The sequence below is a fragment of the Pagrus major genome, chromosome 13, assembly GCF_040436345.1.
Source record: "Pagrus major chromosome 13, Pma_NU_1.0".
Lineage (NCBI taxonomy): Eukaryota > Metazoa > Chordata > Actinopteri > Spariformes > Sparidae > Pagrus > Pagrus major.
In genome coordinates this window covers 7332070-7346735 of record NC_133227.1, presented here as the reverse complement: position 1 = coordinate 7346735, position 14666 = coordinate 7332070, and the positions used below count along the sequence as shown (strand labels likewise).

The 14666-nt window shown below is 41.4% G+C and overlaps 3 protein-coding genes across 4 annotated transcripts; 1 reads left to right on the top strand and 2 right to left on the bottom strand.

Annotated features, from left to right (window-relative positions):
* Positions 1-197: 197 nt before the first annotated feature.
* On the bottom strand, positions 198-5916 carry bicdl2 (BICD family like cargo adaptor 2). 2 transcript variants are annotated; one of them, XM_073479811.1, is made up of 9 exons: positions 5637-5916; positions 3932-4147; positions 3553-3669; positions 2138-2284; positions 1847-1993; positions 1580-1654; positions 883-965; positions 685-799; positions 198-571 (listed from the first exon to the last, which is right to left on the bottom strand). In XM_073479811.1, exons 1-9 carry the CDS (start codon positions 5880-5882, stop codon positions 407-409), a joined length of 1311 nt encoding a protein of 436 aa, XP_073335912.1. In that variant the 5' UTR covers positions 5883-5916; the 3' UTR covers positions 198-406. The 2 variants fall into 2 exon arrangements, with proteins under 2 accessions (XP_073335912.1, XP_073335913.1); XM_073479812.1 differs by lacking the exon at positions 1847-1993.
* Positions 5917-8115: 2199 nt separating this feature from the next.
* Positions 8116-10316, top strand: mia (MIA SH3 domain containing). Its single transcript, XM_073479830.1, has 4 exons — positions 8116-8579; positions 8679-8812; positions 9436-9546; positions 9650-10316. Exons 1-4 carry the CDS (start codon positions 8462-8464, stop codon positions 9671-9673), a joined length of 387 nt encoding a protein of 128 aa, XP_073335931.1. The 5' UTR covers positions 8116-8461; the 3' UTR covers positions 9674-10316.
* A 1733-nt stretch (positions 10317-12049) lies between these two features.
* On the bottom strand, positions 12050-13113 carry LOC141007648 (alpha-crystallin B chain-like). The gene is made up of 3 exons (XM_073480026.1): positions 12934-13113; positions 12324-12446; positions 12050-12241 (listed from the first exon to the last, which is right to left on the bottom strand). Exons 1-3 carry the CDS (start codon positions 13111-13113, stop codon positions 12050-12052), a joined length of 495 nt encoding a protein of 164 aa, XP_073336127.1.
* Positions 13114-14666: the final 1553 nt, after the last annotated feature.

Here is a 14666-nt window from a genome sequence, read left to right as displayed (position 1 = left end):
TTTTTTAGGAGAATACTGCAATGCTGTTTTCTGACTGTGAAGCTCCAGAAATGTTTTGTGGACTACAAAACTTCACCTGACTTTCTATTGGAATGGGGGTGAGTAGATAATGACTGAATCAATCTTTAATTTTGGGTGAACTTTTCCTTTACAATACTATGGTTAAAAAAAACATTATAAAACACAGAACTCAGTGGTGGTTTAAATTTTTTTTTATATAAAGTCCTAAAAATTAAAATTACTGATAAACATATGTACAAACATATATATACAAATATACTCAAATATGAGGTCTGTAAACATTTCACTTGCTTGTATCTCGTTAAATTGTACATCTTCTAGCAGCACAAGCTCATATTGTCAAAGTTAAAGGCTGATAGTCTGTTTAAATGCTGCCACGTCTCTGTCATTTCTCTTTGAAAAAAGAGAAGAAGCCTTTCCCTCCTTCCCCCTTCATTCTTAAAGATTTGCTTCTCTGGAGCCCTGTGCTGTCTCTCTCTCGTTGATTTTCCCTCTGTCTTTCCTCCTCCCTTTGCTGCACCTGTTGATTGATCACCAACCGCATGTCCTCCTGCAACAAGAGGGAAGGTTCAGGTCGGAACACAACATTCTGATTGTACACTGAACTACTTTAATAAATGGGTTGCCAAAAGACAGAACCTTTATGTCCCTGAACAAACTCACCTGCCAGGCCTCCAGCTCTTGAGACAGCGCCACCTTGTGTTTGATGGTGTTGAGAAGCTGCTGAGTTAGTGTTTCTTTCTCCTGGCGCACGGTTGCCAATTCGCTCTCTAAGGAACTGGACATTGATAAGGTGATTAGCAAAACAAACATAAATGCGGGTTCAAATTGAATCAGTACATATATCGATTGTCGTGTTACCTGTAACTTTGCAATCCAGGACTGTTTCTGAATGGCTTGATTTCCTCCCTCAAAGACTCCAGCTCCTCTCGTTGAGACTGCAGCTGCAATCGAAAGGCATACATATTTAAAAGTCATCATTCATAACCTTTAAATTCTTCCTCTTTCAAAGTTGTCAGATGTCCATAATCTCTATACATTTAAATAAAGATCCCCTCTTGAAATGTTTTAACACATTAAAAAGCTGACTTTGAAAAATAACTTGTGTCTCACATAGTTTTTCCCACCAAAATCAATAAACTAGTTAAAGATTCTTAAAATTGAATCTATACCTTCTCCTTTATTGGTCCTTTATCTATGAATAGGTTTTATTTCAAAAGGTATACTATGCAGGACTTCCCTACAAAACAATGTAAAGATTCATACAAAAGTAATACCACTTAATCATGACTTATGATCAACTAGATGTGTGCAGCGGTGTCTGTATTTGCAGAGATTCTGCCCTCTGTCCCCATTTTCTTAATAGTTTGCTGTGTTCATGACATCTGGGCGTCAACCTTCGGGCACTGTGCACATTCACAAACAATCTGGCACCTTCCTGCCTCCTGAAGTCTCAAGTTTCCATTTAACTCCCATTAAACATTTTGATGTTAGGCTACACTAATCATGCACCTTTTTGCCTGTATGTGTGTGTGTGGTTGTATGCAGTGCAACAGACCTCCTCTTTGAGCGCTTGTATCTCTTCATCTCTTGCTTGCAGGACTGTGGAGTGAGCTAGAAGAGCCTCTTTAGCCTGGTGAGCGGGGAGAGATAACCACAACAATTATCAGTAGGATTTTGTGTATTTTAGGCGGCCCGTTAGTATCAGTCTCAAACCACCGAAAGAAGGATGTCACTCAGTACAGGGTCAGAATTAGTAGTTAAACGTATATACGATAGGTTAAAAGTAGTTCCTCAGTGTGTGTGTGTGTGTGTGTGTGTGTACCTGTGATTGCTGAATTTCACTAAGCAGAGACAGAGGTTGTGTGTGTGTACTGTCCAGAATGCTCTCCTCTCCCATGTTCAGAGCTTTCTGCTGTAGGGAGCGATTCAAGGTTCGCAACTCAAACATCACCCCCTGCTCCTGCTCTATCTACGTATACACACAAACACACACGCAGTGAGGGACAGGATTACACACACAGATCAAGAGCTTAAAATTAGTAGTGTTAGTGACTTCTGTTAGTGATGATCGATATCCTGAGTCTTCTGCCTTCCGTCAGCCACTTTTCCTCACCTCTGCTTCTTTCTCTTTCAGTGTCGCTTGTAGTTCTGATAGTCTGTCCCTCAGCCTCTCTCTCTCTGTGCGGAGTCTATCGGTGTCCTCCTCTGAAGCTTTCAGTTGTGCCTCCATGTGCGACAGCCGCCCCAGCAACACTCTGTTCTGTACAGGAAGAAGATCAACACAAGGTGCTGAGTAAATGGTGCAATGACAGAGGTCAACGAAAGTGGTGATTGCATTTATTGTCACGATTAGATTATGAAATGAGCACTCTGACTGTTGGATTATGTTTATACCTTACATTTAAAGGAACATTATGTAACTTTTTTTACCATAAAATAACAGTTTCAGAAGTGTCGTCTAACAGGGTGAAAGGTGTCTCTGTCTCTATCACTTGTTTCTGCTCTATGTAACTTCAGTGAGAGGGTAGGATCACAGCATTACATACATGTTTACTTCAACATACAAGTTTTCAACTAATAACATTGTTATGATGTAATGAGTTTTGTTTATAGTCAGCACCTACATTACGTCTGACAAACTGTGACACCCCTGGGATTTGTATTTACAACAGTGGTGTTGCATTCAGTAACTGTGGGGGGCGTCAAATCACACAAAATGCCAATTTGTAGATAATGTTGCTTTAAATAAATCTCATTCATTTCAGTGGGAACAGAATCAATGCACAACTGGATTTTGCCTGGAGATATGGATTCTTCTGTCCACAAGTCTGCAAACGTTTTATGGGTTTATAATACTGAGCTAATATTTCCATATTTGCTTAGTGGCAGAGCCGTAAACCTGACAATCAGACCTGAGATACCAAAAGATTTGATTTTGACTCGACTCCCTAAAACTCCCTAAACCAAGTTTCAGCTTGGTAAAATCCCAAAGCAATCAAATTTGAACTGGCAATAAAAAACTTTATTGTTTTAACTTATTCTGATAAGTGTCAATGCTTCTACTGGATCAGTAAGTAACAAAACCTGCTCACTTATGAATACATCTGGCTGTTACACTCTGCCTTTTCAAAGCACTAAGATCAAGGTTTTCTAGGTCAATTTGGGATTCTTTTGGTTGTGTTTTTGCCCTGGACAGTAACAAGGCTGTTGCCATGTTGACACTGTGTTTGCAACAGTGATACCACTGGGAAATCTAGGAGGGGGGATTTAAAAAGCTGTCTGTTTCTGCTTTAAGACAGCTACAGGCAGGACTCAGAAAGCACAATTTGAATATTTGATTATTAGACATAACTTTGAAAGGACTTGGTTTCATCAATAGCCAATCACTGTTCACACAGCTCTTCTTACTTAATGCTTTTTGTGGGGGACCTACTGTACTATCCTGCAGCATTCAAGATAGCATAATATGCTCATGACTGTCACACTTAAACTGCCCCTGTTACTGCTGAAGTGCCTGACAAAGTGTACCTCTGCTTGTATGCTCTCTAATTGTGTGAAGTTGATGTTTCGGCTAAAAGACGATTCTTCCATCTCTTCTCTGAGTGAACGAAGCTCCGTCCTCAAGGAGTGTTCCAGTGTTACAGCCTGGAGGAGCAAGAGACAGACACGTTGAGAAATGTATCTATTGTTCAGGTGAGTGAGCAAATGTGGCCGGGACTCCCTCAACCTGCTGGTCTGCATTTTTCCTGTTTGTGTAACTGATACCACACACTCGCACACACTTCCCGCACCCACACACGCACATATATACCAAGATTCTGTTTATCCTAACAGCATTATGACATAATTGTGATGTTTTCTTAAAGGCAGGGTTCAGACTGTCTATCTGATGACAGTACACACTAACCTCTGCCAGCTGCTCCACCAACCGCTGGTTATGATTGGCTAACTGAGTCAGCTGTTCACTCTCATCCCTTCGTCGGTCCCGCCCCTGGCTGTGATGTCGCTCCAGCTCGGATCTCAAGGCAGCTAAATCTGCAGCCAGCTCTGCCTCTCTCTGCCCCGACGTCAGTTCATTCATCTCCAGCTTCCTCTGAAGAACATGCTTCTCCTGCTGTAAAGTCTGAGACATTAAACGCAACATTAAGTGGAAAGTGAAATGTGTCGGAACAGGCCCTTTTTCACAGCAGACATTTTGACTTGTCTGAATAGGAAAAGTACAGGTGTTACTAATAACATTAACTATGGCTCTGCTCTATTCAGGTGTCCTCGTAAGTCATGACAATGTGACAGTGAGCTAACAAGCACAATACCAGGACCCTGAAACTGAAGCAGCTAAATAGCGTCAGACATCATTAATATTTATATTTACACTCAAATTATTACATGTTAAAATGTCTTATGTGAAAAATGTTTATCCTTCAATTCATATCTGCAGCGTGATGAATGCATTTGAAGGAAAAGTTCACCCTACAATGATTTAGTCATTATTCAGAGGTCGGGTGAAGTTAGTCCGCAAAATATTTCTGGAGCTAAACAGCAAAACATTTTTGCAGCATTCTCCTAAACAAGCAGCTGGGGACTTATCTTAAAATATTAAAAAACAACCAAAAAATGAAATATACGGCTCGCCTGGCTTAATCCAAGTCTTCAGAAGTCCTGAAAATACCAAACTGATTTAATTAGATGTTAGTTACATCCTCGATGAGAGGTCGAACTCATGCACCCACTTCAGATGGTGTGCATGCTAACATTTTTCGCCAATCAGCTACATTAAAGATTTCGACTTTAAAAACAGGGCGTAAATAATGTTGTTTTTTTTTTATTTGGGATCTCAGACTTGGATTACACCAGATTGTCAAATTCCCATCCACTTTATTTGTGGATGGGGACTCGACAAAGCTGTGAAACTTCACTTTATTTTTCGATGAACTTTTCCTTTACACAAATTGCAGGAAAAGTACCAGAAAACTAGCACTGTTCAAAGTAGGCTTACTGCTACTTACTACTTATAATCATAAGAATAATGTCTAAATACATTTAACTTTTTCCAAACTCTTTGTTAGCTCCGCAAAGGAGATTATCATCTCGCCTGTGTCCGTTTGTTGGTTGGTTTGTCACCAGGATTACACGACAATTACTGAACAGATTTCCATGAAACTTGGATGGAAAATGGTTCTCGGCCCAGAATGGACCCCCATTAAGTTTTTGTGTGGATCTGAATAAATGGATGGATCCAGGAAACATTGTGAGGTAGGGCATTTTTCAACATTTTCCAAAAATTCTTAGTGAATAATGCACAGATCTTGATGAAAAAATCAGCCATATTTAGGTTTTTTAACGGGAGAACTGTATGTATCTGTATGGGAGAACTGTCATTTTCAATATATAAAGTAGAATTAATGGAATCTTGCTCATAGTCACAGAAGTGTTTCCACCTTTACAATGATTGCCCTGCAGCCTGGATTAACTCAAATTGTATTGGGTTGTTCTTGGTAGATAAATAAAAGGTTTTGGTACTCCTTTTGTTCCCAGCTTACTGCATTTTTAAGCGGGCCTTTGAACGTTCGCATAGTTGCTAAAAACACAGTTTACAGCAGCTTTATCCTCACCTCCACCTCCCTCTCGCTCTGTTCCAGAGAGGCTGCCAGCTCCTCATTCTTCTCCAGTAAAGCCTGTCCCAGCTCTGCAGCTAAGATCAGATCCGTCTCTATCGCGCCTCCGCTGTCACTGCTGCCAGGAGAGGATGCAGATGAGGGCAGAGCAAATGAGAGTGAGACTGAGGAGGATGAGGAGAGAGGGAAGAAGGAGTCCTCAAGGCTCGGGGAAGGAAGACTGTTTTTCCTGGGGGTGAACATTGTTGACGGGCTTGTAGGAGTCAGTTAGAAAGCCTCATGGCAGGTCCTTGTATTAGTAATCCACACTCACACAGGTGGCACAGCTGTGAACTTCTGTAAAATCTAAATCCTTTTCTGTTTCTTTATGATCTGGTCTGGACTGGTTTGTAATCCAGGGTACGTTTCTGCCAAACTTTTAGTCCACCCAAGTCTTCTTTTCTTCACAGATAACTCTGTGGGCAAGAAAAGACCTTCAATAACACAGAAAACCACAGAAAACAGACCTGTTAACTATAACTGTGAACTTCAAGACATGTACGATGACTTGTATGAACGTCAGACTGGCTGTTTACTAGTAATATAATCTCACATGGCCTTTAAGGAGGTCTTTTGTCTGACTGGTCCCTTTTGTTACTCTGACCGAAATACCAGCTCGACTATTATCTTTGTTCTGCTCCCCCTCCCTAAATTCCAGAGGCATTGTGCTCTGATATTTCCTATAAATGCAACAAAATGTTAAATGTGCCTAGAACAGTCTCTAAAGTAATCATCTGGGCAAATATTTTAGAAACAATCACCCACCAGGCTTGTCTCATAAGCTTTGTTTTGCCCAAAATAAAGCTTATAAGACTCTGCTGCCAAATATTATTTTCAGTCCCTGCGGGTTTGTGTCCGTATAAAAACTCTGTGCCTGTCAAGATTTAAAGAGATGTCGAAATATGAAATCAATTAAGTTTGTAAGAATTGGCCACCTGTCAAATTCATACTCAAAGTAAAAAGGGGGCAGCATATCACCAGAGTAACTGCTAACTGCTGCTAACTGTAGCTGCCGTTAGCTATTTAGTTCAGTTAGCAGTACAGCTAGGACAGCCGGGACTGGCTGGGGCTAGCTGGTTAGCATGCTAACTTCAGTAGATACAGTGTCTCTGCAACACAGTAGCGTACACAGATGTTTTCAACCAGATGTATAATATATTGCACCTTTAAAGTTATTTGCTAGTTTCCATCTTTAAATCCATGGTGTGTTCCTAAATCTAACACAAATATGTATTTTATGTCTCACCGAGTCAGCAATCTTACATTTAAGTAATTTGTGGGTAAAACAAGCTTTGTTAAATAGCATAAAGTTACAAATAATTCTTTTCCACTGAAAAACCTTCTTTCAAGTAAGTGATATCCACTTAAATTTCTGATTTTCTTGTTCCTTAGCGTTCTTTTTTTCAGTTTATCTGTAACAAGTCTGATCTCAAGTAATTTGATCTTAAACACAGCATTTTCCTCTTACTTCACACCTCTAACTAGATTTCCTGTCAGCTAAAATTGTCTTGCTGCACAAACACGTACGCAAGTCCACTAGCGTTAAGTCATTTTCTCAAATTCAGTGTGTATTTCTTGTATTTCAACTTTCTTTTTCTTCAATGAATTCTGTCTACACACTGCAAACACTGAAGATCTAACCCAGTATGTTACACATCTTGTTGGTTTTTAGTATAAATGGATTATCTAGTGCTTTCAAAGGAACATCCTTTTACTGATTCTAGTAAATGTCACTTGTGTTGTCTTGATAAAGAACTTTGTCTTTATTTGACATATTTTTAAGACAAGAGACATGTCTGTAAAACATCCACTTCAAGGCTAGAAAGCCATTTTTAAACAGTATATTTGTCAAGACAATAACATCTATTTTCAAGATCAGTCTCTCAGTCTCAGTCTCCAATGACATTTGTCTTTAAGTCTGACATCACAGTCTGCCAGCTCACCTGTTGCCTCTCGCTACCATGAAACCATGCTGTCATCCAATTCAAAATAATATAAACTCACAGTAATTTAAACTTCAACTTCACTTTAAACTAGCTTTAACCTCACCTGTCTCCATCATGAGAGCTACCTTAACAACCTGTGTTTCTCCTGACCAAAGGAACAAAAATAAAGTCTGTCTTACCTGACAGTTCCCCGCCGACTCATGCCACACTGGTATAGTTTTCCTGTTTGGTGAGTGAGTGTGTGTGTGTGTGTGTGTGTGTGTGTGTGTTGGGAGTGTTTGCACAAGAGAGGCTCAGCTGGTTTCCTTGGCAGTGGAAACATACAGTATGTAAATACAGCCAGTGGCTCCACCTCCTGAGTTAAAAAAGGTAAAGAGAACAAACAGAGGGAGGAACACACTGAGACACAGAGCAGGGAGGATGGGAGCAGTGGTGTGTCTGCAGTGAGATAACTGCTGCTCTGACATCTAGTGGCTGAACCCAGTTAGGAGAACACAGATTAACTGAGGAATGTGTTGATAACAAGTCCAACACTTGGCTGTTTGAGCGGGGGTGACACAGGGTGAGAGATGGAGAGAGACGGGAAAGGTCAGGACACAAGCAGGGGTCTGTCTAATCTGGCCCTCCTCCTCTTCCCCCATCCTGTTTACCTGCCTGAGCTCTTTGAAAGGAGCTCTGTGTGCGCTCGTGTATGAGGCAAGGGGGTAGGGAGAGTAGAAAAAGGAGACTGCCATTGCTACACCTCCTTCTCGGGGACAACATACAGGCAAAAGGGATCAAAAAGCCCACAAGACGTCCACCACTGGATCATCAGGTGTTTTCACATACAGTCCAGACATGCCTTGCAAACTCTGGCTCGCTCTTTCAGTGTGCCTCTTGCTGCCAACCTCTGACGCTGGAAGGCAGATGCCCAAACTCTCTGCCAAGAAACTCTGCGCCGACTCCGAGTGCAGCCGTAAGTAGCCCAACCACCAACTTGTTTTTGCTTTTAGTGACCACTGCACTAAAACTGCGTGTTTTAATTTGCACAGTCTCCTTCTACATTCCTGCACAGATCCTATCTTGATAGCTCGTGCACTGCAGGACTACTACCCTGGAGACTGCAGGTTCATCCCCATCAGACAAGGGCAGCTCATCTATGTCTACGCAATGCTAAAGGACAGTGGGAACCTCTTCTGGGCCGGCAGTGTGAGTTACAAAGCTAATTAGGAGAAAATAACAATTAGTTTAATATACAGTAGGGTCAAAACACTTTTATTTTGCATTTCTTTGGAATTTTAGACTATTTTCCCATTATAAATGATAACATAAGCTTAACAATTTGAGTGAAAAGTTGAATCTTTGAAAAATGTACACAAATTTCAGAATATCTTAGTATTTGGTATGGATGGTTGGTATGGAGCTTCTTGTGATGTCACACAACACTTGGCTTTCTCAGTCTTCAAGTGCCCCCATAAATGTTCAACAGGATTGAGGTCAGGTGACTGTTGAGTAAAGTCCATGACAGTTAGGAGGACATGTTGGTTTCCAGTAGTAGTAGTAGTAGACTTGCAAATCTTTGAGGTGTGTTTAGACGTATTATCCTGCTGCGGTATGAATCCTTCTTCACCTGACCTCAACCCCAGTGAACATTTATGGGGGCATCTGTATTCTGTGCAACCCAATCACCAGAATAAATGTTAGCCAAGTATGTTTCTGCAATGTCATATATGAGTTCAGTGGTGTCAGACTTTTTGACCCCACTGTCGATCTTAACCAAAACACCTGAAGAAGTGATGTCATTAACTTTTGTCCTTATCACCTGTTTGCAGGTTCAAGACTCCTATTATGGACAGCAGGAGGCTCGCATTGGTCACTTCCCCAGCAGTGTAGTGGAGGAGACGCATCCTCTCATGCCAGCCACCACTGAAGTCAAGACTACGGTGAACACACACACACACACACACACACAACACACACACATCCATACACATGCATGCATTGTGTGATGCTTTCCCCTAATTCTTCCTCTCTTCTTATTTCCAGAAGTGGGACTTCTACTGTAACTGAAAAAAGAACAACCACCTTGTCAGCTACATGTTGGTATCACATGATCGTACACACATTTTTGACAATGTATATGTAGGTTTGTGTATCCACTGTTAACAATCTGCACCTTAGAGGATATGGGTAACAGCTCTTCACACAGCAATGCCTGATTATTATGGTTGCTGAAGAAGGAACCATAGCTGCTTAACGCTCTATATTTGACTGTTTTACTGGTATTAAAAGTATTTGACAGAGAGTAAAAGAGAGTGTTATAGTGTAGTAAAAGGAGATAAATATGAGTTGTGCATGTCTTTTCTCTGAATCATACTTTTTGTACAACAATAACTGATTTTTTGAGGTGATTGTGTGTCACAAATGAAATATTAATGTGTTCAACAAGCAATATTGTCTGATTTCTACTTTCTGTTGCATAGAAAACATCACTGATGCAGTAATGTAACTATCAAGTACTATTAAAACACATTAAAATTATACTTCATTATAATACAGGTGACTTTTGCAGTAGTGTTTGATGCAATATACTTCAAATGATCCAATCTTGTGCTTATTTTAAGATGGAAGAAATTGCTGACTATTCATTTCTGAAAGAAAACTATTTTCATGTTTGATAACAGTAAATAAATTGCAATGTTGAAAATAAAAAACCTCTTTGCATAATATATGATGGTTACTGTGGATGGTAAAGTTCATTCAAAAATGAAAATTCTGTTATCATCTACTCACCCCCCATGCTGCTGGAAAGTTGGGCAAAGTTTCTTAGTCCACTAAACATCTCTGGAGCTTCACATCAAAACGGCGTTGCAGCATTCTCCTATACAACTGAGGTAGACGGGGACTTAAGTGAAAATCTTCATTGTAGCTGCTAAACTAAAAGTGTTCATGCACACCCTGTCTATAGTGGGTGCAGCAGCTATACGGTTAAATAATGTATTTTCAAATCAACTTGGGACCTCGGGGCTTTTGGGGACTTCAATTACTTCAGTCTGTATGGAGCCATTTTATGCCCTTTTCTGTTTTTTTTTAAGATAAGTCACCATCTATTTCAGTTGTTTAAGAGAATGCTGCAACACTGTGAAGCTCCAGAAATGTTTTGTGGACTACAAAACTTCACCTGAGTTTCCATCAGCATGGAGTGAGTAGATGATGACTGAATTTTCTTTTTTCGGTGAGCTGTATCCTTTGAGTCAAATAAGAAAGCAGCTTGTTTCATCAGCTCAGATGTAGTGTTGTTATGTGAAGACCTTTTGAAAACAGAAAACCACCAGACATAAACAGAACACGCAGCACACCTATGGCTTTGAGTTTCATCATTTATTCTATTTGTTGGTTTCTGTGTTAATATGCCAGAAAGTTGTCGCCAATATGAAGGAATGATAGAGCTTTAATTCTTGAATCTACAAGCACAAATGCTCCCACTCTCACATACACTCACACACACTTTCCTTAGCAGCTCAGAGGCCTTGCTCCCCAGCATAAAGGGAGCCCAGTGATAAAAGTCTCCTCCCTCGTCCACTATGCTCCCTCCTGCTCATTCACCCTCTTTCTTCCTCTCAACGAGTACACACCTGGTCCCAAGTCCTTTGGTGGCTTTTGTTTTTTAGTGAACAAGCTAAAAATGACTGAATATGCCTCCAGAGAACTCCCTCCTCCTCCTCCTCCTCCTCCTCACACATACAGAAACTATTCTCAAAGAATAAACAAAAGCACAATTGGCATCTTACTCAGACCCACTCAGACATTACTGATAAAATTTAGATGAACAATTTTGGTCTCTGAGCATCTTCTCTGGACAATTTTCAGAAAAGGTCTTTACTTTTCCTCCCATTAAATTAACTTTTATAGCATTTCCCTGTAAGCAGGTGATTGAAGCCAGTTTGGGTTCAATTAACAAGCAGTTTTGCCATTAAAACTGCAAGCTGAGTACAGTCCAGACATTAAATAACATTAAATGCTTAATGAAGAAAAGTACATGCCTTCCAAAAGATGATTACATGTGCGCTGGTGTAAATATTTTTGGCAGTGAGGTTGGGTTTAAATATTGATTCTGTGTGCTCGTGATAGGGAAATTAATTCTTCATCCTGCACTTAACCCCACTGTGTCTTTACACAACTTAAATGCACTAACAAATAGATTTTGTTAGATTGGCTCAACATGTTAGCCTTTGGCTTTAAAGCACCATTGTCTTGCGGAGACATCAGAATAACAGTGAGTTAGGAATTAGATACTGGTTTATTAGAAGGCACTTGCACTTGAAGACATCTAGACTTGTATGCCCCACTACTGTATATGCCAACAAAACTGTAACAGGTTAAATATAAAAACAGGCAGCACTTAGGATTAGTAGTGAAACAGTGCAGGGAGCGTCAGACTCTGCTCTACATTTTCTGTTTCGCTGCTCCCTCTTCACAGGAGATTGGAATACTGCGCTCTGTGCCAGGATTTGCCCGAGGTGCAGTGATTGTAAGCACACCATCAGCTGACAGACAGGAGGTGACTTCAGCACAAGTCACGCCAGCGGGAAGCCTGTACTTCCTCAGAAACTCCCTCGCCACAAAGCCGTGGTCGTCCTGGAAACAGAGTCAGTGCATCAGTCATAAATATTCAATATTGTGTTAGACTGTTCCTGCAGATCTCTAAATCTCCTCTGACCTGTCTCTCTTCATGCTTGGCATGTATAGTGATGAACTCGTCACTGACGCTGACGGACAGCTCTTCAGGTGAGAAATGCTTCACGTCCAGATAAATGACGTAGCGATCCTTTTCAATGCGCATCTGCACAGACAGTACAGCTGTTAGGAACAATACTGACACATTTTGTTACATGTTTGCAGCAAAAAAACACACAAAATGTTTTTTTATTGTCCCAGTCCAAAGTTCCTGTGCTAGTGGTGTAAACACTAACACTCCCCTGGTCCCTGAGCTCCCAGTCCGAACCGTAGCTGCTAGGCTAACTAAGATGCCTGGCTAGCGGCAGCCTGAGTTAGCAGCAGTACACTGTTATTCTGGTGATATACTGCCCCCTATTTGTTTTGAGTATGAATTCCACTGTAGGCCAATTCTTACATATTGAACCTTTAAGTGTCCCAGTAAGCCATGTCAGTGAGTGAGCATGCACAATACCAGAGCCCTGTCTGCTGTGAAAAGGGTCTATGATACAGTAACTGTCATCAGTAGAAGAGGATACTCTTCAGTGGCCCTTCTGACTCAGTAATGTTAAATCATAAATACAAATCTCAGAAAGATTTCAGATTTACTTTACCTCACTGTGACCATTGTCGAACCAGTTGAACCAGCGCATAAATGAAGGGCGCATCCAGGGGAAGGACCAGGACATGGGCCAGATAAGTGGCCAATCACTGAGAGGTTCTGCCAAGGGGAGGTCAGAGAATCGATGTGGGAAGGTTCGGCGGTACCAGGGATACTGGATGGGGATATCCATGATGAGAATCCAGAGGAGATGTAAAAACAGTGGGTAAGAGGGAGGTTTGATTCGGTCTGAGATGGGTGCTGCTGTGCTCTCCTGCGCCGAATTTATAGGCCTTTCCCTTCCGTCCCACCCGGACTATGGCTTTGTTCACGTCCACTGCTTCCCCCTCCCCTCTATAACCTCCCATCACACTTACACAGTGACTCTGCCAACAGGCTGATCTTTCTGGAACAATGATGTCAAATGTTTATCCCTTCCATCACCCCCATTGTTTCATCTGACTGTGACTGGTTGCCTCTCTCTCTCTCTCTCTCTCTCTCTCCCTTTGCAACTTTGTCTCTCCCTTCTCACAGTCATGAGGTGACACTGGCTCGGAGTACTGCTGATGCCCCCATACTCATTCCACAGGAAATGCCCCTGTCTGGATCCGTGTGTGTGTCTGCATGAGAATGTGTGTGTTTGTTTGAGGAATAGCTGCCAGAGCATTAGCCTACTGTGCTTCGAGTGCCAGAAGCTTTGGGTTTGTGAGCGGAATGGATGTGAGCTTGAATGGGAACTGATGAGTTTGTATGGGACAGCATTAGGGGACACTCAAAGCGTGTATCATTTTGCTATGAGCTCAGATGTAAAATATGAAGTGCTGTCCAACAGTGCAACAGTTGTGCCAATCCAGATTTCTTTTAGTCTCTGCTTCATCCTCCCAGCTCTGTTGTCCCCAATGTAGAGGAACTTCACGCATTAAATGTCGGCTGGAATCGGCTCCAGCCCCCCTGTGACCCTGTAAAGGATAAGCGGTTACAGACAATGGATGGATCGATGGATGCAAGCACTGTGATTCTGCTGAATCATTTAAACTATCATGCAACCACTGTTACAGTTCCTCCCACCCTTTCTCTCAAACAACAAGCCATGGCATTGTGCAAGACTAACAACTCAATATATCATTCAGAGTATCATTCAAGGAAAATGACTGACTGGTTTTATCAAAGACAAATTGTGTGCGATTGTAAAGGAAAGAGCTTGTGAGATGTGCCAGTATGCAAGAAAAACCTTCAGTACACCAAAGAGTAAAATGCACGTGCAAGTGTTTGTGTTACACCAAATTCTGTGACCCATCAGATTCTGTCACCCATATAGGCCAGGGGTGCCAACCCTTTTCCCTTGTAGGGCCAAAACTGAAGCTTAATGGTGGACAATGGGCCAAAGAGGCACTAGGATCTCAGGTTCCCTTAACTGACTGTCACTCTGCAGTCTTTAAGAGTGTTTTTACCTTTGGGCAGCCCTGCTGTATGCCTTTGCTGGACCACCTACCTACCTACCTACCTACCTACCTACCTATGATGAGTTTGGTGACAAAGCAACCAACTGCTTCACATCAAAATGCAAAAGAGAGCTTTAAAGCGAGACAATAATCTTCTCCATCACTGACAGATACTGAAGGCCTAGGTAGACTTCTGTAGGATAACGGTAAATCCTAAAACAAAGTGTAACAGTAGCACAAGTAGAGTCCGTTTATTGACTTACAGACTTGGGGAGTAATGGAATACATGTAACTGGATTGTGTA

Coding starts and splice junctions, on each gene's coding strand:
- LOC141007648 (XM_073480026.1), bottom strand. CDS start 13,113: ATGGATATCCCCATCCAGTATCCCTGGTACCGCCGAACCTTCCCACAT. Junction 12,447..12,933: donor TCGACAATGGTCACAGTGAG/GTAAAGTAAATC, acceptor CTGTCTGTGCAG/ATGCGCATTGAAAAGGATCG. Junction 12,242..12,323: donor CCAAGCATGAAGAGAGACAG/GTCAGAGGAGAT, acceptor CTCTGTTTCCAG/GACGACCACGGCTTTGTGGC.
- bicdl2 (XM_073479811.1), bottom strand. CDS start 5,882: ATGTTCACCCCCAGGAAAAACAGTCTTCCTTCCCCGAGCCTTGAGGAC. Junction 966..1,579: donor TACAAGCGCTCAAAGAGGAG/GTCTGTTGCACT, acceptor TTTCGATTGCAG/CTGCAGTCTCAACGAGAGGA. Junction 800..882: donor CCTGGATTGCAAAGTTACAG/GTAACACGACAA, acceptor ATCAATGTCCAG/TTCCTTAGAGAGCGAATTGG.
- mia (XM_073479830.1), top strand. CDS start 8,462: ATGCCTTGCAAACTCTGGCTCGCTCTTTCAGTGTGCCTCTTGCTGCCA. Junction 8,580..8,678: donor CGCCGACTCCGAGTGCAGCC/GTAAGTAGCCCA, acceptor ATTCCTGCACAG/ATCCTATCTTGATAGCTCGT. Junction 8,813..9,435: donor ACCTCTTCTGGGCCGGCAGT/GTGAGTTACAAA, acceptor ACCTGTTTGCAG/GTTCAAGACTCCTATTATGG.